Source organism: Cherax quadricarinatus, chromosome 10 (assembly GCF_038502225.1).
Source record: "Cherax quadricarinatus isolate ZL_2023a chromosome 10, ASM3850222v1, whole genome shotgun sequence".
Classification (NCBI taxonomy): domain Eukaryota; kingdom Metazoa; phylum Arthropoda; class Malacostraca; order Decapoda; family Parastacidae; genus Cherax; species Cherax quadricarinatus.
This window is the reverse complement of record NC_091301.1, coordinates 15,130,881-15,158,687: the sequence shown is the minus strand read 5'-3', so window position 1 is coordinate 15,158,687 and position 27,807 is coordinate 15,130,881. Positions and strand designations below refer to the sequence as shown.

At 39.4% G+C, this 27,807-nt stretch overlaps 1 protein-coding gene across 3 annotated transcripts in view; it reads left to right on the top strand.

Annotated features, from left to right (window-relative positions):
- mnb (minibrain) overlaps positions 1-27,807 on the top strand; it is a 260,612-nt gene that overhangs the window by 196,513 nt on the left and 36,292 nt on the right. Inside the window, exon 1 of one of the 3 annotated variants that reach the window (XM_070083670.1) lies at positions 14,215-14,304. The exons of the other annotated variants lie outside the window; for them this stretch is intronic. Coding sequence (XP_069939771.1) covers positions 14,295-14,304 — 10 coding nt within the window. The 5' untranslated portion in view covers positions 14,215-14,294. Of the gene's footprint in view, positions 1-14,214; positions 14,305-27,807 lie in introns of those variants that run through there. 3 annotated transcript variants of the gene reach the window in all.

Genomic DNA, 27,807 nt, shown 5'->3' with positions numbered 1-27,807 from the left:
CTAAACATAAGAGAAAACTAATATTTTCCCGTGGCCTGGCCTCTGACTTCAGTAATGACGATGATTCTGACGTGGATTGTGATTTTATTGCGCTCGACGATCATTCGAGTAGTGATAGTGAGGAAACATATTCACCAGTGAAGCGTCGGTATGTGCGCCGCCGCATGCGCTCGGGTAGTGTACCCTATGCTATGCCCAGGGGACGGAGTACATCCCGTAGTACATCCCGGAGTACATCCCGTGGCCCTACACCCGTTTTAGGTAGTGATAGTGAGGATGATGTGGCTACACTTGGCATGGATGGGCCACAGACATCAGTGGATGGTGTTAGTGGGGCTGGTGGTGGTAGTGGCACCGCCATGCGTGACTCGCTGTGCCACGCGGGAACCCACGCTGCTGACTCGTCAGTTCAAGGACAAAGCGGAGCGTCACCCACCAGCCCGCCACAACCACCCGTACAACCAGCCTATGATGTCCAGTATCCACCAGCAAACCGTATCTGGGATTGGCAGCAAAATCCCAATTTTGTTCCCAGCCCTCACCACTTTGATGACTCGCAAAGTGGAATTCTACCTACCTGTCCCCTTGGAACCACGGCCAATGAACTGGAATTCTTTGAATTATTCTTTGACCAGCCATTGATGGAAACTATTGTCAGGGAAAGTAATAAGTATTTTCAGTACACCATGGCAAATACGATCTTATCACCACAGTCAAGACTACACAGGTGGAAAGAGACGACTGTTGCAGAAATGTATTTGCTTTTTGCAACAATAATGCTTATGCCTCACGTCTATAAGCATAATATAAAAGCATACTGGTCCACAGATCGGCTAATTTGTACCCCATCCTTCAGTGAAATAATACCAGTGAACAGGTTTATCTTACTCTTACGTATGTTGCACTTCTCTGACAAAACCAGGCCTGACAGAAGTGACAGGTTATACAAGATTAGAAATGTTTTCATGTATCTCAAACAAAAGTTCAGGATATACTTTTATCCATTCAAGAATCTTGTAATTGACGAGTCTTTGATTTTGTTCAAAGGTAGACTGTCATTCAAGCAGTATATACCGAGCAAGAGGAACCGCTTTGGTATAAAATTGTTTGTACTCTGTGATTGTGACAGTGGCCTGGTGTTGGATATTGTTGTATACACGGGTAGTAAAACATTGAAAGATACCAAGATGTTATTGGGTATATCAGGTGACGTAGTGAGAAACATGATGGCACCTTATCTTGGTAAGGGCCATACATTATATACCGATAACTGGTACACAAGCCCATTACTCAGTGATTTCATGCGAGTGAACAAGACAGATGTGTGTGGCACAGTGCGTTCTAATCGTAAACATATGCCCAGGCTCAACGCAGGTGTTCATGGTGATGACGTGCAGGTGTTTACTGCCAATGACATCATGGCATTACGGTGGCATGACAAACGAGATGTCACATTGTTGACAACCATTCACCGTAATGAAATGCAAGACAGTGGCAAAGTTGATCGAGTGACTAATGAACGTATTCGAAAACCAGTGACAGTGATTGATTATACACAAAACATGCGCTTGGTTGACAAGTGTGACATGCAGATTGGTTTTGTTGACTGTGTTCGTAAGAGTTACAAGTGGTACATGAAACTTTTCTTCCATCTCATGGACATTTCAATGCTGAATGCATATAATATGTACCAAATAAAGACTGGTAACAGACCACCGTATGGTGAATTTTGTTTGTCTGTTGTCAGACAACTCATAATGAAGTACCAGGTAACAACACCTGCAATACAACATGGTCCTCGAATTCATCACAATATACCCAAGCGTTTGAGAAGAGAAGGTGATCATTTCATAATACAGCTTCCTTCAACTCAAAAGAAATTTGCTCAGAAGAGATGCATTGTCTGTGCACAAACAAAACGACGGCAACAAAGACGCAAAGACACTCGGTTTATGTGTGAGGAATGTAAGGTGCCTCTGTGCATGGTGCCTTGTTTCAAGGATTTCCACAAGCTCCAGCAGTTCTAAAACCATGTCCAGTGATTGTAAATATGTAAATATATGATAGAACATTAGTATTATACAATATTTGTGCATGTTTATTGTAATAAACAACAGTGGTAAACAATAATATGATAATAACTTTAGTGCGGTTATTGTGTTCAATACAGTGAGTTTATATATATAAATTATATACAGTATTGGTCTCTCAGGCCCCAAATGTTAGTAGGAATAGAAAAAAATTGGAAAAGAAAAGAAAAAACAACTAAAACAACAAAATAATATAATACGCGTATGTGGAATTCGTCGATGTTGCCGCCACCACATCATTTTCTACAAACTTCTTGGCACTGTATCTCGGTAAGTACTGATCAGATTCTAATTTTTTTTGTTTTATTACCTTCACAAAAATATGCTCTTTAATTCTGTAAGAAAAAATATTTTTTTTTTTTTTTCAAAATTTCTTGGACACTGGTGCGTGACTTCAGATTTTGGCCTTGGACCCTGAAAGGGTTAACATTTATGTGATATAATTGTGAGAAACATTTAAGATATACAATTTATAAGGTTCAGTTATTCAGTATTTATTTGGTTTTGGGTGAGTAAGTGATCTTTGAGAAGAGACTTGAATTTATAAACAGGTAGTGTTTCTTTTATATTTACAGGTAATAAATTCCAGATTTTAGGGCCTTTCATGTGCATTGAGTTTTTGCATAGTGTGAGATGGACACGAGGAACATCAAAGAGTGATCTGTGCCTTGTGTTATGGTCATGTGTTCTGTTGAGATTGGCAAGGAGATGTTTGAGGGGAGGGTTAATATCAGAGTTAAGTGTTCTATGTATGTAATAGGTGCAGTAATAAGTATGGATGTTTTGTATGGTGAGTAGGTTTAGTGTATTGAATATTGGTGGAGTGTGCTGCCTGTAGTGAGAATTTGTTATCATTCTAACTGCAGCCTTTTGTTGAGTAATTAGTGGTCTGAGATGGTTAATTGTTGTTGAGCCCCATGCACAAATTCCATAGGTGAGATAGGGGTAAATAAGAGAGTGATATAGGGCCAGGAGGGCTGACTGTGGAACATAGTACCGTATCTTCGATAGTATGCCTACAGTCTTGTATATATATATATATATATATGTATGTATATATATATGTATATATATATATATGTATGTATATATATATGTATATATATATATGTATGTATATATATATGTATATATATATATATGTATGTATATATATATGTATATATGTATGTATGCATGTGTGTATATATATATATATATATATATATATATATATATATATATATATATATATATATATATATATATATATATATATATATATATATATATATATATATATATATATATATATATATATATATATATATATATATATATATATATATATATATATATATATATATATATATATATATATATATATATATATATATATATATATATATATATATATATATATATATATATATATATATATATATATATATATATATATATATATATATATATATATATATATATATAGTGAACGCTCGAGTAATGGCAGCATCAAGTAATGGCAAATTCGTGTAACGGCGCTCATTGCTTTAAAAAAAAAAATGGCTCTACCAACGGCAAAAAAGTCATCTAATGACGTTCGTCCCGAACTTGTCCATGGGGTCGGAGCGCGGCCTGAGCGGACCCAGCCACTCCATGACTTCATGTACAACCTGTGTGCCAGTGTTTACAAGCCGTTTCGGTTGATTCCAAGTGTACCTGTGATATATTTTGTAATTATTCCAGTGTCTTTAGTGCTTGTAACTGCTAAATAAGCCACCGTGGGCCCAAAGAAAGATTCTAGTGCCAGCCCTGTGATAAAGAAGGAAAGAAACACAATAAAATTCAAGAAAAAACTCGTAGCGTAGTACCAAAGTGGAGGAGGAAGAGAGAGGGGAGAATGTGCCTTCTGCAGTGATTCATTGATTCTGCGATATGTACGAACTAAAGCAGCAGGTATCGATAAAGGCTATAGTGTCAGCCAGCGATAAAGTGTAGAATTAACAGTGTAGCAAGTAAGTTAAATGAGTAAGCGATAGAAAAACAACACAAAAGTAACTCTCCAATGTTGTTGGATGTGTGTACATCCGCTGAACGTATGCCGGCCTTCTATCTTCCACTACCCTAAACCTCTGCCAGCATCTCCTCCATCAAACTAACTAATTTATACAAACATCTCCAAGGTAAGTGTAAATATAAAAGTGTAAGCATAAAAGTAAATACAGGTCCGCCATCACAAATCCGGCAATCAGTTATTCGGTTCCTTCAGTTATTCGGCACTAATTTTGGCTAGCATAATTTCGAATTTCCAGGGTCGCCACACCTCCTTCAGTTATTCGGCACTAATTTTGGCTAGCATAATTTCGAATTTCCAGGGTCGCCACACCAACCTGCTGGTACTCTTTGGTGGCGCTACTTGCTGCATAAGTCTTTCCATTTCTTTTTCTCCATTTATTGTAGCCCTAGCCATGGTTCCAATGAATAAAATAAATGCTTCTCATTATGTAAAGCACCTACACAGTACATTATCCATTAAAGATAAGGTGGCTTTGAAGCCACTGTCGGGTTGACATGAACTCAGTCTCATGAAGCAGGAGAATGCGCTTTATTATTACGCTAATATCAACACTACAGCTTATTTGCCTATCACAATTGATCTAATATAACATAAGAAACAATATAAATAACATAAAACATGTTAAATACTCCAGAATGAATAATATTTGGCATAACACCGAGCAGTTCAACAGAGTTATGAGGAGGATATGGTAAACAAATACCATTCTCCTATCCTTGTCTTGGGGGCTTATACAGTGGACCCCCACATACCGTACACATCGCATAACGTTCAATCCGCATACCGCTCGCTTTTTTCGCAAAAATTTTGCCTCGCATACCGCTCAAAAACCCGCTCACCGCTCTTCGTCCGAGACGCGTCCAATGTGCGCCCTTAGCCAGCCTCACATGTGCCGCCGGTGGCATTGTTTACCAGCCAGCCTCCGCGGTAACATCCAAGCATACAATCGGAACATTTCGTATTATTACAGTGTTTTTGGTGATTTTATCTGCAAAATAAGTGACTATGGAAAATTTTCTAGGGGTGATTACCTTTATGTACTTCAACATTACATGCTTACAAGTAAACTCATTGGGAGACAACCATATTGTTTACCGTAGTCACCCCGTGTAGACATGTGAGAAAACTTAACCACCCCTGGTCACGGCAAGTGGTTCCTTCGACCTCACAATCTTATCCATATCTATCCGAGACCAGTATGGATTGGATAGCACCCACAAGTACGGTGCTACTAATTAATTGTGGACTGTATAGATTATATTAGGGTAGCTGAATGAAGGGGGGGGGGTAGGTTACACATGGATATATCCATCAAGGAAAAACACTTGTACATAATCTCTCCACTTACCAGATATTCTCTGGTGGTCATTTGATGTAGCTGGATCACTCATAACCTATCCAATTAAAACATACCTAACTGGCCAGTATCAGTCTGTTATAACTAGAAGGGTTACTTAACTGTGGGTGATTGATACTCCTTATTTCCTCCATTCACCATCTCATTTCGATGTCCTGCTACACCGACATGGTTCTTATTCCAGCAGGACGAGGTACCCATCGGTTTGTCTCGGTTTAGAAGTCGTGCTTCCATAAAGCTTCACTATCCTCGGTATGAGAATCACACATTCACTCGGAGCAGGGCGATCTATTTCACATCCCGCATTCTCTTAACTCAATGTTATTATCACTGATTACATTACCATTCACAAGACGATGTAACGTCTCATAATTATTATACACATTAGAGGTCACTCCATTAAGATCTGAGGCCGATGAGCGAGGATTAACACACGGGTATTTCCCCTGGACACACCATGGCCGTGCACCAGTCACACCCGGTCAAACCATTATTCACTAATTTTACCAACTTTTTACTGTGGTCCCGTAAATCACGTTCCCTCACTCTTCACCAGGAACAGTTACGACACTTCCTATTATGAAATGAGGCCTATATTAATCCTTAGGCCGCCGTGAATGCCAATTTCCTGTTCCATGCTTTCCCAGCCTCCTCACCACATTCAAAACACTCCCGCCTCTCCCATGGCCCGAGTCGACCTATACCCCCGCACATCCGCGCATGCGCAAAGGGAACTCTTGGTTCTACCCTATTGTCAAATACATTTTTGACTCATATCGACACATTAAACGCCTATTAGGCGCTATAGCTTCGGAAAATAAAAAAATTTCCACACTGCGGCCGGGCGGAGGTCGTTGCTAGACAACTTACATAATGTGGAGTACAATTTTCCCATCTTCACTGGCCACCCATATTTATTGATCCCTCAAAATGGACTAATTAGTGTTCCATTCTCTCAGGGGCATAAGCCTATGCTCCCTGGATTAATTTATTGGGCATACTGGAATTATGAGACTTTAACAATAACAAGTCTCTCTCAGTATCCCAAGTCAGCCCCAGCACATTACTGCATATAGGCACCAGCTCCATGGCCATCCATATTTATTGATCCCTCAAAATGGACTAATTAGTGTTCCATTCTCTCAGGGGCATAAACCTATGCTCCCTGGATTAATTTATTGGGCATACTTGTATTATGAGACTTTAACAATAACAAGTCTCTCTCAGTATCCCAAGTCAGCCCCAGCACATTACTGCATTATTTCATTAACCCCTTCACATATCCTCATTAGTTCCTCTTCAGTTGACGTCACACCCGGAAATTGTCCACATAAGATTATTTACCCAATTACTTCGTTCAGTGGACCACCTGTGCACTTAAGGTGTGCATTTATCGTCGCCTGAAGTAAGAACAATTTATTATTTAACTGTTTATTAATTATATCATTATAAGCAGTCAACAATTTTGGTGTCTTGCTCAGTTCGCAGAGCTGGGCCCGTTAACTGTCCATACACCATCCTATAATTAGTAGATAATTCTGGACGGTTGAGCTTCCACGGAAGTCGCACCCAGTAATGTCCAGATTCAAATTTAACATCCTTCAGGTATTGTTCCTGAGTAAAGGAATCATTTGGACTTTTCTCATTTATATTAATCCCTATGCTGTCCAGCTCCCACAAATTAGACTGGTTCAACATCAGAAGAATACTTGTACTGGGTTGACCTTTTATGAGCAAGACACCGTGACTGTATTCACTACTTCTAGTCATTATTACTAGGCGGTAGTCTGCCATATATTACATGGCCCGTACCAGTGTTGAGGAGAGTGACGCCGCATGCTTTTGGATTTATGCCCTTTATCCTGAATTATTACATCCAACGCCGGCAAGGCTACCTCAGCTAGGCCATCATTATTGCCATTAGCTGCAACCTTTACATCAGTCACTGTAGTGTCAGGGTTATTAACATTATCATTATTGTCACCATTATTATAAGAATCACATACAACCCTGCACATAACTGTATGGTGCCTTCCCTTGTTGCATTGATAGCAACTGTTCAATTTGGTATGACAATCCTTTACATTATGATTGTCTAGACATCTGATAAATCTGTCAAGTTCTTTCATTCTTTCCACTTTAATATCCCATGAATTATAGGCATTACAATTTTTAGTGAAATGAGTACCCTGGCAGAAGAGGCAGTCTCTCTTTTCCTTGCCTGACCTCTTATTAACTGGGTTACACTTACTGAGGTACTTATTCCTCTTACCTTGATGTGAGGAACCACTATTACTGATTCCTGACTTGATATGTGCCTATTTAACTCTTAACTATGATTATTACCACTGGGATTATTTTTCCCTTTTGCGACTTGACAGATACTTCAGAGTCATTATGTGTTATATCCTTAGAACTGTTTGGCTGACTGGTCTGCAATTGAACAGTTAATTCCTGCCGACCTAGTCTGATTTCCTCCAGACCGTACTCTGGAGGTTTTGGCAAACCCACCCTTTGCATTAATAGGTTGACTAACTGCCTGGCTTACACCCTTTAATTTATTCAAAGCCTTACTTTTACAAGACAGTTTTTCTTCCAATTCGTAATGTTGATTAATTAAAACATTCATTTCCATTCCATCTGCACAATTCTCCAGCAGATCTCTTTCACAGTCTTTAAACCACAATTTGTACCAATCAAATCTACTCTCTAAAACATCTAAATATAACTTTAATTCATTAAGGTTCACGGTTCTTTGATTCACTAAATCAAATGCCTTCGTCACATGGCTTTTAATAGCCTGTAATGATGCTTTCATTACTCTAAAATTCACGGACTTGTCAGCCACATTAACTCCATTAGATCCAGTCATGGTTAGAGAATTATTAATCACTGATTATACAACTTAAGTAGGCACCTTATAAGAGTAATTCTTGCACTTTACTCTTGTATAAATCCTAGCCACCCATGTGCTAGCAATTTATTGGGCTAATTATCATCCATCACACGATCGATTAAACTTGTGCACCCTACACCCACTTCCTTCAATCAGTCACTTAATTATTAAGTAATTAATTCAATTAATTTTTTCACTGATTGCATCCAGTTCAGGAAGGACCAATGGGCAGATATGGAAAATTTTCTAGAGGTGATTACCTTTATGTACTTCAACATTACACGCTTACAAGTAAACTCATTGGGAGACAACCATATTGTTTACCGTAGTCACCCCGTGTAGACATGTGAGAAAACTTAACCACCCCTGGTCACGGCAAGTGGTTCCTTCGACCTCACAATCTTATCCATATCTATCCGAGACCAGTATGGATTGGATAGCACCCACAAGTACGGTGCTACTAATTAATTGTGGACTGTATAGATTATATTAGGGTAGCTGAATGAAGGGGGGGGGGGTAGGTTACACATGGATATATCCATCAAAGAAAAACACTTGTACATAATCTCTCCACTTACCAGATATTCTCTGGTGGTCATTTGATGTAGCTGGATCACTCATAACCTATCCAATTAAAACATACCTAACTGGCCAGGATCAGTCTGTTATAACTAGAAGGGTTACTTAACTGTGGGTGATTGATACTCCTTATTTCCTCCATTCACCATCTCATTTCGATGTCCTGCTACACCGACACGGTTCTTATTCCAGCAGGACGAGGTACCCGTCGGTTTGTCCCGGTTTAGAAGTCGTGCTTCCATAAAGCTTCACTATCCTCGGTACGAGAATCACACATTCACTCGGAGCAGGGCGATCTATTTCACATCCCGCATTCTCTTAACTCAATGTTATTATCACTGATTACGTTACCATTCACAAGACGATTTAACATCTCATAATTATTATACACATTAGAGGTCACTCCATTAAGATCTGAGGCCGATGAGCGAGGATTAACACACGGGTATTTCCCCTGGACACACACCATGGCCGTGCACCAGTCACACCCGGTCAAACCATTATTCACTAATTTTACCACCTTTTTACGGTGGTCCCGTAAATCACGTTCCCTCACTCTTCACCAGGAACAGTTACGACACTTCCTATTATGAAATGAGGCCTATATTAATCCTTAGGCCGCCGTGAATGCCAATTTCCTGTTCCATGCTTTCCCAGCCTCCTCAACACATTCAAAACACTCCCACCTCTCTCATGGCCCGAGTCGACCTATACCCCCGCACATCCGCGCATGCGCAAAGGGAACTCTTGGTTCTACCCTATTGTCAAATACATTTTTGACTCATATCGACACATTAAACACCTATTAGGCGCTATAGCTTTGGAAAATCAAAAATTTTCCACAGTGACCATGGGCCCCAAGAAAGCTTCTAGTGCCAACCCTACAACAATAAGGGTGAGAATTACTATAGAGATGAAAAAAAAGATCATTGATAAGTATGAAAGTGGAGTGTGTGTCTCCGAGCTGGCCAGGTTGTATAATAAACCCCAATCAACCATCGCTACTATTGGTGGTACAGCTGCTGCTGCTGCTGTACCACCGTCAGCTGCTGCTGCTGCTGCTGCACTGTCAGCTGCTGCTGCTGCTGCTGCTGCTGCTGTACCACCATCAGCTGCTGCTGTAGTACCGTCTGCTGCTGCTGTAGCATCGTCTGCTGCTGCTGTAGTACTGTCAGCTGCTGCTGTAGTACCGTCTGCTGCTGCTGTACCACCGTCAGCTGCTGCTGTAGTACCGTCTGCTGCTGCTGTAGCATCGTCTGCTGCTGCTGTACCACCGTCAGCTGCTGCTGTAGCACCGTCTGCTGCTGCTGTAGCATCGTCTGCTGCTGCTGTAGCACTGTCAGCTGCTGCTGTAGCACTGTCAGCTGCTGCTGCTGCTGTAGCACTGTCAGCTGCTGCTGCTGCTGTAGCACTGTCAGCTGCTGCTGCTGCTGCTGTAGCACTGTCAGCTGCTGCTGCTGCTGTAGCACCGTTGTTGGTGTGGCTTATTGAGAATACCAAGAAACAATTAACCCCAGAGGATTTGCCACCCAGGATAACCCAAAAAAGTCAGTGTCATTGAAGACTGTCTAACTTATTTCCATTGGGGTCCTTAATCTTGTCTCCCAGGATGCAACCCACACCAGTCGACTAACACCCAGGTGAACAGGGAAAAATGCCTGGAACTAGTGCTCATATTGGTGAATTTAAAGCCAGCAAAGGTTGGTTTGAGAGATTTAAGAATCGTAGTGGCATACACAGTGTGATAAGGCCTGTTCTGGAAGAAAATGCCAAACAGGACCTACAGTACTCAGGAGGAAAAGGCACTCCCAGGACACAGTGTCTCATCAGTCATTGCTGCATCTTCAATAAAGGTAAGTGTCATTTATTCTTCATTTAGTAGAGTAGTACATGCACAATATATATTGTGCATGTACTACTCTACTATTGTGCATGTATCCTTCTCTTTGTGTGTAGGAAAATGTATATTTCATGTGGTAAAATTTTTTTTTTCATACTTTTGGGTGTCTTGCACTGATTAATTTGATTTCCATTATTTCTTATGGGGAAAATTCATTCGCATACCGATCATTTCGCATAACAATCAGCCCTCTTGCACGGATTAAAGTCGCTATGCGGGGGTCCACTGTATTAGAGAAAACAGAGTATAGCACAGGGCTAACTATGATATACACTCGTACTCCATAAACAAAAACAAAAAAGTTATTTTCTCTCTATAGATTATCACACATAGCAGCATATGTGTAGAGAACCTAGGATAACCCCAAAAAAGTCAACGTGGCTTATTTTTAGTACCTGGCTTGGGTTAGCCATATATGATTTTTGGTAAATATTCGATTCCCAGCCAGGGTAGAAACATTAGGCGTGTTTCTTTACACCTGTTGTCTATGTTTACCCATCAGTAAATGGGTACCTGGGTGTTAGTTGACTAGTGTGGGTGTTATCCTAGGACACTGACCTAATTTTCTTGAAATACTCAGCATAGCAAGTGCCTTTCTATACAGTAGTATGTCACTGATGTCAGCTAGGCCTGTATACTTTGTACATGTACGTGTAGTAAATAAAGATATTATTATTCTTATTCTTATTATTATTATTATTATTATTATTATTATTATTATTATTATTATTATTATTATATAATTATTTTCTCAGTTGTTTGTTGGGTTATTGGGTTATCTTATTCAAACTTGGGCAATGTATGATGGAAAGATACTTCTTCATGTACACCAAAAATGAAAGAAATCAGACCATAAATAGCGGAGTTCACTTCTCAGCCATTAGCAGCCGCTTAGCGGTATATTTTTGTATGGTCGTTATGGTTATATTCTCATTTTTTCGGTCTCGTTTGATAGAATGAAAGATATATTACAGAAATAGATATGATTTTTATTGCTTTCATGATGAAAAATACCTTGAAATTGCGCTCACAGTAGCGAAAATGTTCTATTGTTTAGCGGAGCTCGAGTAAACAAATGACGTCACCGTCCAATATCTGTCCGCCTGCCAGTTTAAATTCCAGTATGGAGTCTAGAATGGATTGACATTATTTATACAATTATTACAATAATGCAGTAGTCTGCATAACAGTAAATCTTTTATTTTTTTTTTTGTGAATAAAAATTCCAAATGGTAAGCAAGAGTAATATAAGAGGGGCCTGTAGCCGTGACTAATGAACAGAGAAAATGTAATTTTAGTGCCAGGAATGTCTGCATTGTTTATTCTGGACCCTATTTTGAAATTGGCATCTGTTGAAATTTGTGTGAAATCGGCCAAATTGCCAATTTCTGACCACTTTATTGGGTAGTTGAAATAAGTAAATGGACGGTTTCTTGTACTCATTTGGCAGACTAGAAGTAAATAAGTTTATTTAGGTATACACAAATACAGTTACATAGATTATCATACATAGCAGTGTATGTATAGAGAACCTAGGATAACCCAGAAAAGCCAGACAAAGTGACTTATTTCCATTACCTGGCTTGGGCTTGCCATATATGATTTTTGGTAAATACAGTGGAACCTCAAAAATCGAACTTAATCTGTTCCAGGAGCTAGTTCTAAATTCGAAAAGTCTGAAATTCGAAGCAATATTTCCCATAAGAAATAATGGAAATACAATTAATCCGTTCCAGAAACCCAAAAATATTCACACAAAAAATACATTTTATAGAGATTAATTGCAGTTTTACATACTACAAATACTATAGTTTTTAATTATGTATAGCAATACATATAAAATAAAATTTTTACTTACCTTTATTGAAGATTGGTGATGGCATCTGGAAGATAGGGAGGAGGAGAGGGAGTTGGGGTTAGTGTTTGGAAGGAGAATCCCCCTCCATGAGGACTTCAGGTAAAGCCCTCTCTGGGGCTACTTCCCTTCTCTGTCTTTTAATGCCACTAGGACCAGCTTGAGAGTCACTGGACCCCTGTCTCACAAAATAACTGTCCACAGTTCTCTTGTTTCTGGCGCCTCTTTAACATTTCCCTAAAATGGGACATGGTTCTGTCACTGAACTTGTTGCAAAGATGGCTTGTTTCAGCTTGCTCAGGGTGGTACTTCTGCACAAACATTTGGACATCATTCCACTTGGCACAAATCTCCTTAATCTTTGAAGAAGGCACCTCATCCACTCCCTATATTAACACCTTTTGCAACATCAGCTTCCTTGATTTGTTCTTTCTTTGACAGGATAGAACCGATGGTCGACTTGTTTTTCCCATACATCCTGGCATTTCAACAAGTCTCACACCACTCTCATACTTCTGTATTATTTCTTTCTTCACATCTATGGTGTTTCTCACTTTCTTTACCACAGGGGTACCACAAGCAAGTTTCTTTGGGCACATGGCAGCTTATTTCACAGTCCCACAAGCACTAAACACAACAAAATAATCGTAAAATGCTTAATGAGAGCGCAGGTTAGTGTTCACTCACGCATAAACAAAGCTAGACTGCTCACAGCGCCTGCGCGGGGACGTGGACAGAGCAGGCGGCAGACAGGTCCCATACCCGGCAGTCCGAAAATAGGGGCACGTTCGATAATAGGGACACAGTTTGTCCGAGAAAATGGTCCTATTTTCGAAACGTTCGATATGTGATATGTTCAATTTTTTGAGGTTCCACTGTATTTTTTTTGCTCGGTTTGTTGGGCTATCTCATTGAAACTTGGACAATGTATGATGGAAAGATGCTTCTTAACGTACAACAACAACAACAAATAAAAGACAGACGATAAATAAGGGAGTTCACTTCTCAGCCCTTAGCCGCCTCTTTGCAGTATACAGTGGACCCCCAGTTAACGATATTTTTTCACTCCATAAGTATGTTCAGGTGCCAGTACTGACCGAATTTATTCCCATAAGGAATATTGTGAAGTAGATTATTCCTTTCAGACCCCCAAACATACACGTACTAACGCACTTACATAAATACACTTACATAATTGGTCGCATTCGGAGGTAATCGTTATGCGGGGGTCCACTGTATTTTCTTATGGTTTTTATGGTTGTATTCTCATTTTTTGGACTCATTTGATAGAATGGAAGATATATTACAGAAATAGACATGATTTTGATTACTTTCATGATGAAAAGTACCTTGAGATTGAGCTCAAAGTAGTGGAAATGTTCGATTTTTGCCGATGTTCAGTGAACTGTGTAAGTCAAGTTGGTTAATTTTATTAAGTGTATTCTAACCTAACCACTCTATAATTCGGCAGACTCAGTATCCGGCATACTACAGGTCCCAATGATGCCGGATTTTTGATGGAGGACCTGTATATATTAAGTGTAAATATGAAAGGACCCCAATGGAAATATGTAAGTCACCCTGACTTTTTTGGGTTATCCTAGGTACTTTACACATGCTGCTATACAGTGGACCCCCGGTTAACGATATTTTTTCAATCCAGAAGTATGTTCAGGTGCCAGTACTGACGGAATTTGTTCCCATAAGGAATATTGTGAAGTAGATTAGTCCATTTCAGACCCCCAAACATACACGTACAAACGCACTTACGTAAATACACTTACATAATTGGTCGCATTCGGAGGTGATCGTTATGCGGGGGTCCACTGTATATGATAATCTATGTAACTGTATTTGTGTATTCCTGAATAAACTTAATTATTTATAAATTAAAATGTAAATATTTCTTATTTATAAATTACATACATTGTTCAAGTGTGATGGTGGTGCTCGTAAAATCCTCCACTGCCACCAACACGGCTTCTCTCAGTGGCGGCCCTTAAACGCAACAATAACACTTAAACCATTTACTCCCTTCATACATTATGGCAAATTTTATTCATTTTAGAGTATATATCATGTTTCTATGTTGTTAATATTGTTTATGATGTCATATTAGATGAATTCTGATAGATAAATAAGCCGTAGAGATGACAGCGTCATATTGAAGTATAATAAACTTGTCTTCCTCTTGCCTCCTACGTGTCTGTCATACACCAACAAGTCGAGTCAGTAAAGATAAGTCAATAAAGGTAAGTGTGATGTTAAATGTTCATTTATCCATTTTATTAGTGCTTTATATTTATTTGTCATTGTTTTCTGTATGTACATTTATAATTAATCTTTAAAAAAATATTTTTGTTAATGCTTTTGGCTGTCTGACTCGGATTAATTGGATTTCCATTATTTCTTATAGGGAAAATTAATTCGACTAACGGCTAGCTCTCTGGAACGGATTAATGCCATTGAGGGTCCACTTTATATACATGTGCTTCGATATTTAACCCTTTCAGGGTCCGTGCCATAGATCTACGGCTTTATGTTGAGGGTCCAAACCGTAGATCTATGCCATGAGCTCAGCTCACTCTGATAGGCTGTGAGCGGTAAATTTGGGCCTAGATATGAGAGAATACACCTATGTAGTATATGTGCACCACATAAAACAAATCCTACAGCACACACTGCATGAGAGAAAAAACTGAGACCGTAATTTTTTATTAAAACAGCAACTTTGCAGTGTTTTTTCATATGTTTTTTATAGTTGTACAGTGGACCCTCAGCTAACGATTGCATCACCTTACGTTAAATCCAGCATACGATACATTTTAATGCAAAAATTTTGCCTTGGCTAACGCTAAAAAACTCGCCCTATGCGATTCTTTTGAGACGCGTCCACGTGTGGCCAGAGCGCGCCTCAGTTGTCCCATGGGTGCCAGTGTTTACAAGCCAACCAGTGCGGTCGCATCCACACATACAATCGGAACATTTCATATTATCACAGCGTTTTTATTGATTGTACCTGCAAAATAAGCCACCATGGGCCCCAAGAACGCTTCTAGTGCCAACCCTGCAGGAAAAAGGGTGAGAATTACTATGGATATGAAGAAAGAGATTAAGGAAATGTGTGCAAAGTGGCTTGAAGTGCTTACCTTTATGGGTGAAAATCACCCTCACACAGCTATTGCAAGCCGTGCTGGTGACTATTACAATGACAATGTTGTGAACCACTTTAGACACATCATAAAGGAACGGGAGGTACAGGCCTCTATGGACAGATATGTTGTGCGACAGAGGTCCAGTGACTCTCAAGCTGGTCCTAGTGGCATTAAAGGAAGAAGGGAAGTAACCCCAGAAAAGGACTTGATACCTCAAGTCCACACACTCCTCTCCTCCCATCCCATCAATCATCACCAGATCTTCAATAAAGGTAAGTGTCAGTTTGTGTGTATTAAAGTTAATATTTCATGTGGTAAAATTTTTTTTTTCATACTTCGGGGTGTCTTTTACGGATTAATTTGATTTACATTATTACTTATGGGAAAAATTAATTCAGCTAACGAAAATTTCAGCATACGATGAGCTTTCAGGAATGGATTAATATCGTTAGCTGAGGGTCCACTGTATTTGCGATTTCTTGGTCTCATTTGATAGAATGGAAGGTATATTAGAGAAATAGAGATGATTTGGATTGGTTTTAGCATTGAAAATGGCTTGAAACTGAGCTCAAAGTAGCAGAAATGTTAAATTTTTGCTGATGTTCAAGAGTAAACAAATGACCTCACACATCTAATACACGCCAGCTGGTGGGTCTAATATATGTTCACAAATGTGCTGATATTATTTATACAATTATTACAATATTGCATGACAGTAAATCTTCTATTTTTTGGTTTGAATAAAAATTCATTATGTGAATTAAAAATTAAAATGGAATTCATTTGTAAAGCCTGAAAACATAACTAATGAACAGAAGAAATGTTAGTTTAGTGCCAGGAATGCCTGCATTGTTTATTCTGGACCCTATTTTGAAATTGGAATATTTTGAACTTTGCACTAAATTGGCCAAATTACCAATTTCCAATCACTTTATTTTGTAGTTGAAACAGCTGAGTCGGCGATTTCTTGTGCTCAATTGATAGAATAGAAGTAATACTCGTGAAATAGCTAAGATACACAAATAACCCGCACATAGAAGAGAGGAGCTTACAACGACGTTTCGGTCCGACTTGGACCATTTACAAAGTCACACTAACCAGAAGTGGAGCAGGATGGCTATATATAGGTAGTAGTAGTAGTATAGTAGTAGTAGTAGTAAAGTAGTAGTATAGTAGTATAGTAGTAGTAGTATAGTAGTAGTAGTAGTAGTAGTTTAGTAGTATAGTAGTAGTAGTATAGTAGTAGTAGTAGTATAGTAGTAGTAGTATAGTAGTAGTAGTGTAGTAGTAGTAGTATAGTAGTAGTAGTAGTAGTATAGTAGTAGTATAGTAGTAGTATAGTAGTAGTAGTATAGTAGTAGTAGTATAGTAGTAGTAGTATAGTAGTAGTAGTAGTATAGTAGTAGTAGTAGTATAGTAGTAGTATAGTAGTAGTAGTATAGTAGTAGTAGTATAGTAGTAGTAGTATAGTAGTAGTATAGTAGTAGTAGTATAGTAGTAGTAGTATAGTAGTAGTATAGTAGTAGTATAGTAGTAGTATAGTAGTAGTAGTATAGTAGTAGTATAGTAGTAGTAGTAGTAGTAGTATAGTAGTAGTAGTAGTAGAAGAAGAAGAAAACAACTAAGGAGGAGGAGCCAGTCAAATATAAAGAAAAGGGAGCACTGCCATCCTGCTCCACTTCTGGTTAGTGTGACTTTGTAAATGGTCCAAGTCAGACCGAAACGTCGTCTTAAGCTCCTCTCCTCTATGTGCGGATTATTTGTGTATCGTTCCAGTCACGGTATTGTACCTTTTTTTTGTTATTTAATAGCTAAGAATTTGATCGACTGGAATAAGATAATTGGTCTAAAATGGGAGTCAAAGTCGGCAAAATCGCCGATGCGTAAATATCGCTGAAACATCAAAATTTGCGAGAGCACAATTTCGTCAATTTTCCATCAAATTTCGTACTTTTTGTTTTATTACCTTCAGAAAATGATTCTCTACCATTTCATAAGAAAAAATAACAAAAAATTATTTTGTGAAAATTCTTGGACACTGGTGCGCACTTTGAAATTTGGCCTCTGGACCCCTGAAAGGGTTAACCCGTAAATGGTCCAAACGTATATATATGTTTTTTCAACATTTGAAAATATATGTAAAAAAAGTAGATCTTTTTGTTTTTCTATTTTTGAAAATGTGTAAAAAAAACTTGGATCTACTTTTTTTTTTTTTTTGTTATACAGTGGACCCCCGCTTTACGATCAGCTCCCAATGCGACCAGTTATGTAAGTGTATTTATGTAAGTGCATTTGTATGTGTATTTTTGGGGGTCTGAAATGGACTAATCTAATTCACAATATTCCTTATGGGAATATGTAAAAAAAACTTAGATCTACTTTTGTAGCACTACACATGTGAACGTAGATCTGCTTGGACCGTTTGCGGGTTAACCCTTTGAGGGTTTTCGTCGTACTAGTACGTTTTACGCATAGGGGTTTTTGACGTACTAGTACTCATAAATTCTAGCGGCCTCAAATCTAGTGGGAGAAAGCTGGTAGGCCTTCATATGAAAGAATGGGTCTATGTGGTCAGTGTGCACAGTCTAAAAAAAATCCTGCAGCACACAGTGCATAATGAGAAAAAAAAAACTTTGACCATTTTTTTTTAATAAATCAGCGACTTTGCAGTGTATTTTCGTATGGTATTTATTGTTGTATTCTAGTTTTCTTTGTCTCATTTTATAGAATGGAAGACATATTACAGAAATTGAGATGATTTTGACTGGTTTTACAAAGAAAGGTGCCTTGAAATTGAGCTCAAAGTAGCAGAAATGTTCGATTTTTACCAAACTTCAAAAGTAAACAAATCGTGCCAAGCGTGCAATACACGTCAACTGGTGAGTCTAATATTCTTTCACAAGTGCACCAATAATATTTATACCATTTTTTACACTAATGCAGTTGTCTGCATAACAGTAAATCTTATATTTTTTGTGAAAATAAAAATTCAAAGTGGAAAGCAAAAGAATATAAGAGGGGACTTGAGACATGACTAATGACTAGAGGAAATGTCATTTTAGTGCCAGGAATGTCTTTCTTGTTTATTCTGGACCCTATTCCGAAATTGCCATCTTTTGAAATTTGTGTGAAATTGGCAAAATTGCTAAATTCTGACCACTGTACTGGATAGTTGAATTTCATAAATGAGTGGTTTCTTGCATCCATTCGATAGAAAAAATGGAGTTCTAGCGAAATATTCATGTTTTTTGTCGACTAGTACAGTGAAATTGGCCGAAAATGGGGCTCAAAGTGGGCAAAATCGCCAATGCGTAAACATCGCCGAGACCACTAACTTTGCGAGAGCATAATTCCGTAAGTTTTCTATCAAATTTCAAACTTTTGGTGTCTTTATGATCAGGAAAAGATTCTCTATCTTTTCATAAGAGAAAATAATTTTTTTTTTTTTAAATTTGGCCGACCCTGAGAACGAGTTTCGGAGAGGGCCTGTCGACCCTCAAAGGGTTAAAGAGCTTTAGAGCGATAAAATGCAGGTAGGTATCGAATAGTGTTTGAGGTATTGTAATCTCATCTGGCCACCCCACCCACACATTTACCCTTTGATTGTTTCGGTTGTATATATACGTCTTACGAGCCACCGTGTTTGACGCATATATACTCATAAATTCTAACAGCTTCAAATCAAGCAGGAGAAAGCTGGTAGGCCTACATGTGAGAGAATGGGTCTGTGTGGTCAGTGTGCACCATATAAAAAAAAATCCTGCAGCATGCAGTGCATAGTGAGAAAAAAAAATCTCCGACCATTTTTTTATTAAAATGCCGATTTTGTTGTCTATTTTCGTATAGTATTTATGGTTATATTCTCGTTTTCGTGGTCTTATTTGATAGAATGGAAAACATATTATAGACATAGAGGTGATTTTGATTGGTTTTACTATGAAAAGAACCTTGAAATGGAGCTCAGAGTAGGGGAAATGTTTGATTTTTGCTGATGTTCAAAAGTAAACAAATGATGTCATTGTCCAATAAATGTCCAAGTAGCCATTCTAATATGCAGTCATGAATGGGTTGACATTGTTTGTAGAATTATTACAGTATTGCAGTAGTCTGCATAACAGTATATCTGCTATTTTTTGTTTGAATAAAAATTCTTTGCTTTACTTTTGAACATTGGCAAAAATCAAACATTTCCCCTACTTTGAGCTCCATTTCCAGGTTCTTTTTATAGTAAAACCAATCAAAATCACCTCTATTTCTATAATATGTTTTCCATTCTATCCAAAGAGATCAAGAAAACGAGAATACAACCATAAATTCTATACTTAAATAGACCACAGAGTCGGCATTTTAATTAAAAAAAAAAAGATTGTTTTTTTTTTTTCTCATTATGCACTGTGCGCTGCAGGATTTTTTTATATGGTGCACACTGACCATACAGACCCATTCTCTCACATGTGGGCATACCAGCTTTCTCCTGCTTGATTTGAAGCCGCTAGAAATTATGAGTATACAGTGGACCCCAGCATAACAATATTAATCCGTTCCTGAGAGATCATTGTTATGCGAAATTATCGTTATGCGAATGAATTTTCCCCATAAGAAATAATAGAAATCAAATTAAACCGTGCAAGACACCCCAAAGTATGAAAAAACAAATTTTTACCACATGAAATATTAATACAAACTGAAAAAGACATGCACAGTTACATGACACTTACCTTTATTGAAGATATGGTGATGATTGATGGGATGGGAGGAGGAGAGAGTTTTAGTGTTTAGAAGGGGAATCCCCTTCCATTAAGACTTGAGGTGTCAAATCCTTTTCCAGGGTTACTTCCCTTCTTCTTTTAATGCCACTAGGACCAGCTTCAGAGTCACTGGACTTCTGTCGCACAACATATCTGTCCATAGAGGCCTGTACCTCCCGTTCCTTTATGACTTTCCTAAAGTGGTTCACAACATTGTCAGTGTAATAGTCACCAGCACGGCTTGCAATAGCTGTGTTAGGGTGATTGTCATCAAAAAAGGTTTGCACTTTAAGCCACATTGCACACATTTCCTTAATCTTTGAAGTAGGCAACTTCTTCAATTTCTCTATCCCCTCCTCCGAAGCAGTTTCCTCAGGTGTGGCCTCATGCTGATGAAGATGATCTAGCAGCTCATCAGTGGTTAGTTCTTCATTGTCCTCGTCCACCAACTCTTCCACATCATCCCCACTAACCTCCAACCCCAAGGACTTTCCCAATGCCACAATGGATTCCTCAACTGGCATAGGATTCCCAGGGCTTGCCTCAAACCCTTCAAAATCCCTTTGGTCTACACATTCTGGCCACAGTTTCTTCCCAGCAGAGTTCAAGGTCTTCTTAGTCACTCCCTCCCAAGCCTTACCTATAAGGTTTACACAACTGAGGATATTAAAGTGCTCTCTCCAAAACTCTCTTAGAGTCAGTTGAGTTTCTGAGGTCACTACAAAGCACCTTTCAAACAGAGCATTTGTGTACAGTTTTTTGAAGTTTGCAATAACCTGCTGGTCCATGGGCTGCAGGAGAGGAGTGGTATTAGGAGGCAAAAACTTCACCTTAATGAAGCTCATGTCCCCACAAAGTTGCTCTGCCACGTCTGTAGGATGACCAGGGGCATTGTCTAACACCAGGAGGCACTTAAGGTCTAATTTCTTTTCAGTTAGGTAATTTTTCACATTGGGGGCAAATGATTGGTGTAACCAGTCATAGAAAAAGTCCCTAGTGACCCATGCCTTACTGTTTGCCCTCCACAGCACTCACAAATTAGCCTTGAGGATATTCTTTTGCCTGAACGCTCTGGGAGTTTCAGAGTGATACACTAATAAAGGCTTCACTTTGCAATCACCACTAGCATTGGAACACATGAGAAGAGTAAGCCTGTCTTTCATAGGCTTATGTCCTGGGAGTGCCTTTTCCTCCTGAGTAATGTAGGTCCTGTTTGGCATTTTCTTCCAAAACAGGCCTGTTTCATCACAATTAAACACTTGTTCAGGTTTCAGTCCTTCACTGTCTATGTACTCCTTGAATTCCTGCACATATTTTTCAGCTGCTTTGTGGTCCGAACTGGCAGCCTCACCATGCCTTATCACACTATGTATGCCACTACGCTTCTTAAATCTCTCAAACCAACCTTTGCTGGCCTTAAATTCACTCACATCATCACTAGTTGCAGGCATTTTTTAATTAAATCCTCATGCAACTTCCTAGCCTTTTCACTTATGATCACTTGAGAGATGCTATCTCCTGCTATCTGTTTTTCATTTATCCACACCAGTAAGAGTCTCTCAACATCTTCTATCACTTGCGATCTCTGTTTCAAAAACACAGTTGAACCTTGGGCAAGAACAGCTTCCTTGATTGCCGTTTTCTTGGACACAATAGCAGCGATGGTTGATTGGGGTTTACTATACAACCTGGCCAGCTCGGAGACGCGCACTCCACTTTCATACTTAGCAATGATCTCTTTCTTCATCTCTATAGTAATTCTCACCCTTATTCCTGTAGGGTTGGCACTAGAAGCTTTCTTGGGGCCCATGGTCACTTATTTTGCAGATAAAATCACCAAAAACACTGTAATAATACAAAATGTTCCGATTGTATGCTTGGATGCTACCGCGGAGGCTGGCTGGTAAACAATGCCACCGGCGGAACATGTGAAGCTGGCTCAGGCCGCACATTGGACGCGTCTCGGACGAATAACGTTGAGCGGGTTTTTTAGCGGTATGCGAGGCAAAATCTTAGCGATAAAATGTATCGGTATGCGGATTTAACGTTATGTGATGCCAACGGTATGCGGGGGTCCACTGTATATACGTCAAAAACGGTGGCTCGTAAGACATATATGTACAACCAAAACAGTCAAAGGGTTAATAAAATGACACTTACCTTTATTGAAGACATATTTGATGAATGTTGAGATGGGAGGAGGGCAGAGGATGGAGGAGTTTACAATTGATTGGAGGGGGAATCCCCTTCCATAAAGACTTTAGGTACCAAGTTCTATTCTGGGGTTACCTACCTTCTTTGTTTTTTAACCCTTTGACTGTCGCAACCCCAAATCCTGAAGTGTCTCCTGGTGATGCAAAAATTTTTTTGGGAAATTTTTTTTTTTTTTCTTGTGAAATGATGGAGAATCTTTTCCCGATGGTAATGACACCAAAAGTACAATATTTGATCAAAAATCTTAGGGAATTATGCTTCCGCGAAGTTAGCGATCTTGGCGATATGTATGCATCAATGATTTCACCGAATCTGAGCCTTATTTTCTGCCAGTTCCATTGCTCCAGTCGACCAAACTCGTAGCAATTTCTTTAGAACTCTTTTTTTCTGTCAATTGAGTACAAGAACTGCCCATTTACCAATTTCAACTACCCAATAACGTGGTCAGAAATTTGCAATTTGGCCAATTTCATGAAAATTAAAAAATTTGACAATTTCAAAATAGGGTCCAGAATGAACAATGCAGACATTTCTGGCTCTAAAATAACATTTTCTTTGTTCATCAGTTATGTCTCGAGGCCCCTCTGATATTACTCATGGTTTCTATTTTGAATTTTTATTCAAACAAAAAATAGAAGATTTACTGTTATGCAGACTGCTGTAATATTGTAATAATTGTATAAATAATGTCAACCCATTCGTGACTGCATATTAGAATGGCTAGTTGGACATTGATTGAACAATGACATAATTTGTTTACTTTTGAACATTGGCAGCAATCAAACATTTCCCCTACTTTGAGCTCCATTTCAAGGTTACTTTTATAGTAAAACCAATCAAAATGACCTCTATTTCTATAATATGTTTTCCATTCTATCAAATGAGACCAAGAAAACGAGAATACATCCATAAATACTATACGAAAATATGTAGACAGCCTGTACTCTCGGCGTAGACAGCCTATGCTGTCTGCCAGCTGAGTTCATATTTCGCGCCATGCTCGTGCTGCCACCTATAGCCCTATACCACTTCAGTATGCCCAAACCTGCTGACACTCTCTCTCTCAGCGGCCTTCACTCAGTCAACAAGGCCTGCTCTTCTCTCCCTTCTGGGCATGGCCCTCCAGGCCCATGGGCACAGACACTGCCTGTGTACCCCACGACATTGCAAATGAAGTAAGACGCCTCTGAACCTTATCATTGAACCCCGCTCTGCAGGAACGACCAATCTGAAAAACAAATGGACCACAAAGTTGGCATTTTAATCAAAAAAAAAAAAACAGTCAGGTTTTTTTTCTTATTATGCACTGCATGCTGCAGGATTTTTTTTTTATATGGTGCACACTGACCACACAGACCCATTCTCTCACATGTGGGCCTGCCAGCTTTCTCCTGCTTGATTTAAAGCAGCTAGAATTTTTGAGTATATATACGTCAAACACAGTGGCTCGTAAGACATATGTATACAACTGAAACAGTCAACTAAACTCTCCCACAATTCACTCTTCGAAGTCTGGAGGATGAGCAGGAGCATTGTCCATTAACAGGAGGCACACTGGAGTGGCAATTTATTTTCCAGGAGGTATTTTTTCACGCTGTTGCCAAACACATCATAGAACCAATCGAGGAAAATGTCCCTAGTGACTCACGCCTTACTGTTTGCCCTCCACATTACACACAGTTTAGGCTTGATGACATTGTTTTTCTTGAACACTCTGTGAGTTTAAGTGATACATGAGTAAAGATTTCACTTTGCATTCCCCACTAGCATTACTTCAAAACATGAGAGTTAGCCTGTCTTTCATAGGCTTTGTGTCCTGGGAGTGCCTTTACCTCCTGAGTAATGTAGGTCCTGTTTGGCATTTTCTTCCAAAACAGGCTTGTTTTGTCACAACTGAACACTTGTTGGGGTTTTAATTGTTCAGCCTCTATGTATCCCTAAAGTCCTGCACGTATTTTCCAGCCGCTTTTTTGTCAGAACTGGCAGCCTCACCATGCCTTATCACACTGTGCATGCCACTACGATTCTTAAATCTTTCAATCAGCCTTTGCTGGCCTTAAGTTCACCAATATGAGCACTAGTTCCCCATGAGGGGAAGTCACGCGCGGTCAAGGTCCGTCAAAAATTGCATTTCCTGATAGTCCCAGGGGAAACAGCGGGCGGGAAATAAGCGTGTGCAACCATAAAGTGCATATACTCCTTTGAACCAACATAAAAGGAATATCAGTGAACACTAAATAGAAAAATATGGATTACAGTGTCATATGGAGAGTGCCGGTGGAGTAACGATTACTGTGGAAATAGACCTGACCAGCACTAGCAAATTATTGCCAGATGTTGACAGAAGTGGAAATAAACAAACAGATATTGAACTATCTATAAGTAATATAGTGAGTGACAAGAATATATATGTGCAGTGACATAGTGAAATAAATTGTGGACAAGAGTAATCTTAATTATCCCCCAGTATAGCATAAAATATATGGTGTAGCATATGGGAATATTTACAAATGACTGGCACTAGCGAACTATTGCCAGAGGTCCAGAGAAGTAGAAATAATGGATGAGCATTTACTATAGTCAAAAGTAATAAAATGAGTGATGGTAGCATTGAGGTGCAGGGAATCACAGTATACATAAATTGAGCATACAATCGATGTAAAGGCATAACCCTACCGTGTGAAGTGTTTTCCCATTACCTCTACTAAGCATGAAATAAATTTTTCATGGAAGTGCAGGGGAAAGTTACCATAGGCCTAGCTGCTGTGTGAATAATAAAACAACGATCCCAGTATAGTGCAGTGAAAAGAAAAGTGTATCTTGAATGAATATAGTGTATATCTTTGAGATAACCAGTGTTCAGTAGTGATAAAGTACCAGTGATAAAATAAAAGGAAATAAAATAAAAAACAATAGTGAAGTGTGGCAGTGGTGGATCAATCTACTTGCCCTGGTGTTGACATGTGACAAGTGATACACAAAGGTTTGAGTTACCACATATAACAAATAGACTAGGATATTGAGTCATAATAGAAAGATCTAGTGAACCTAAATTGGCAGTGGAACAACACAAGGATAGTGATTAACATAATGGAAGTGGTTTTAACTAAAATGTGCTATCGCATGAGAGAAGTGCCACGTGCCCTGCAGTGGTGTATGTAGCCATATGTCTGACAGTGCTGCCAGGCAGCCACTCAGGCCTACCATATTCAATCATAAAAACACCATATATCCCATACCACAATATCCAGTTAGACCAGTGTGAGGAACACAGTTAGCTCAGTAAACTAAAATATATATGAGTGATCAGAGAGGAATGAATCTGGAAAGAGTTATACAGTGAACTAGGCCTATAGGTGTTACCACACAGTGGGTCGTGTTTTATACCGAAGGACTGTTTCTCATCTCATAAGGAATATAGTGAATGACGAGGTATTGATGTTCAGTGATATAGTGATCCTAAATTGTGGATTACAGCAATCTGTCAAATACCCAATACATAGTGCATATTATATGGAATATATTCGTGGGTCAACCATCACCAGCGAAAAAATTATTGCCAGGGGTGACAGTGAAGTGCAAACTATCGCACAAGTGTTATAACGAGGAAAAAAGGATATAAATAGGCAGTGATTTAGTAAACTGAACTTGTGGATAAGAGCTAATCTTTTTTAATCCCGAAGGTAGTGTAAAAACTATGGTGTAATTATATGGAAACAAGTGCGCAAGTGCCACGTGTACCTCACCTCCCAGCCCCCGCCTCATGCCCCCACCCATTCCCCAGATCCTACACCACCCATCCAACAATCCCACCCCCCTGGCCCCCCTCCTCGCACCCTCACCTTCTTTCCACAGACCCCTACCTCCCAGCTTACCACCCCACGGCACAGCCCCCTCCTCCTATCTTCCCTACCCTCTACCCAAGGATACCCACCACACAGCCCTCTACTTACCAGCCACCCCACCACCCAGCCCCCCCACCCACCCAGCCCCCCCCACCCCCCAGCCCCCCCAGCCCCCAACCCAGCCCCCCCCCCCAGTCCCCCAACCCAGCGCCCCCCCCCCCACCCAGCCCCCCAACCCAGTGCCCCCCCACCACCCAGCCCCCCACCACCACCCCACCATGTACAAAGCTTCATGCAACCATGACAAATGACCAAAAACAAGAAAGTCGTTTCTGGATTTGCCCCAGTGAAAGGGACAGCTGGTTAAGCATAAGAGAGGTACTGAAAAGTGAAAACCTAGAAAGCGTAAAGAAGTGTCTAAGGAGCTTGCCAGTTATACAAAGAGTGGAAAACAGGGGAAAAGGAACAAGAAAAGGAGGAAAATGCAAATAGAGGTGAAAACCAAGGAGTGGAAGTAAGAGTGGAAAATGTCATACAGAGCAAGTCGGAAAAGAATGGAACAGGGATACATAACAAAGCAAAAAAGGAAAGGGAGGATGAGAAAGCTAGAGCAGGAACAAACGAAAACGAGCAAAGGGAAGAAATTAGCCTAGAAGAAAGTGAACAAGAGAACTCAGATCAGGTGGCAGAACTTGGGAACGACACAAAATCAGTAAATATAGGTAGTCAGAACATTTGCAGATACTATGCTGAAGTTATGTGCCTATAAGGCAAAGATTGTTGGAATAAACACACCAGAAAATGTGCCAACTTGTTGAAGAAAGGAAAGTGTCGTTTCAACAAAGAGCGCAAGTACTTCCATCCAGTAATGTGTAAAGCTTCAATGCAATCCAGAGAATGTTATGACCTGAGCTGCCCAGACCACCATATAAAAGGAACGTGGTGCTACAGAGTTAGCAGAGAAAGGGAAATTGAACAGCATTCTTTTTTAGACAAAAAGAGAAAAGATCAAAACAAAGGAAGAAACAAACAGGGGGAATGGTGCAGAGAGGACAGGTGGGCAGTAAAATGGGGCATACCAAACCAGGCACCAGCCCATCAAGGCTGAATAA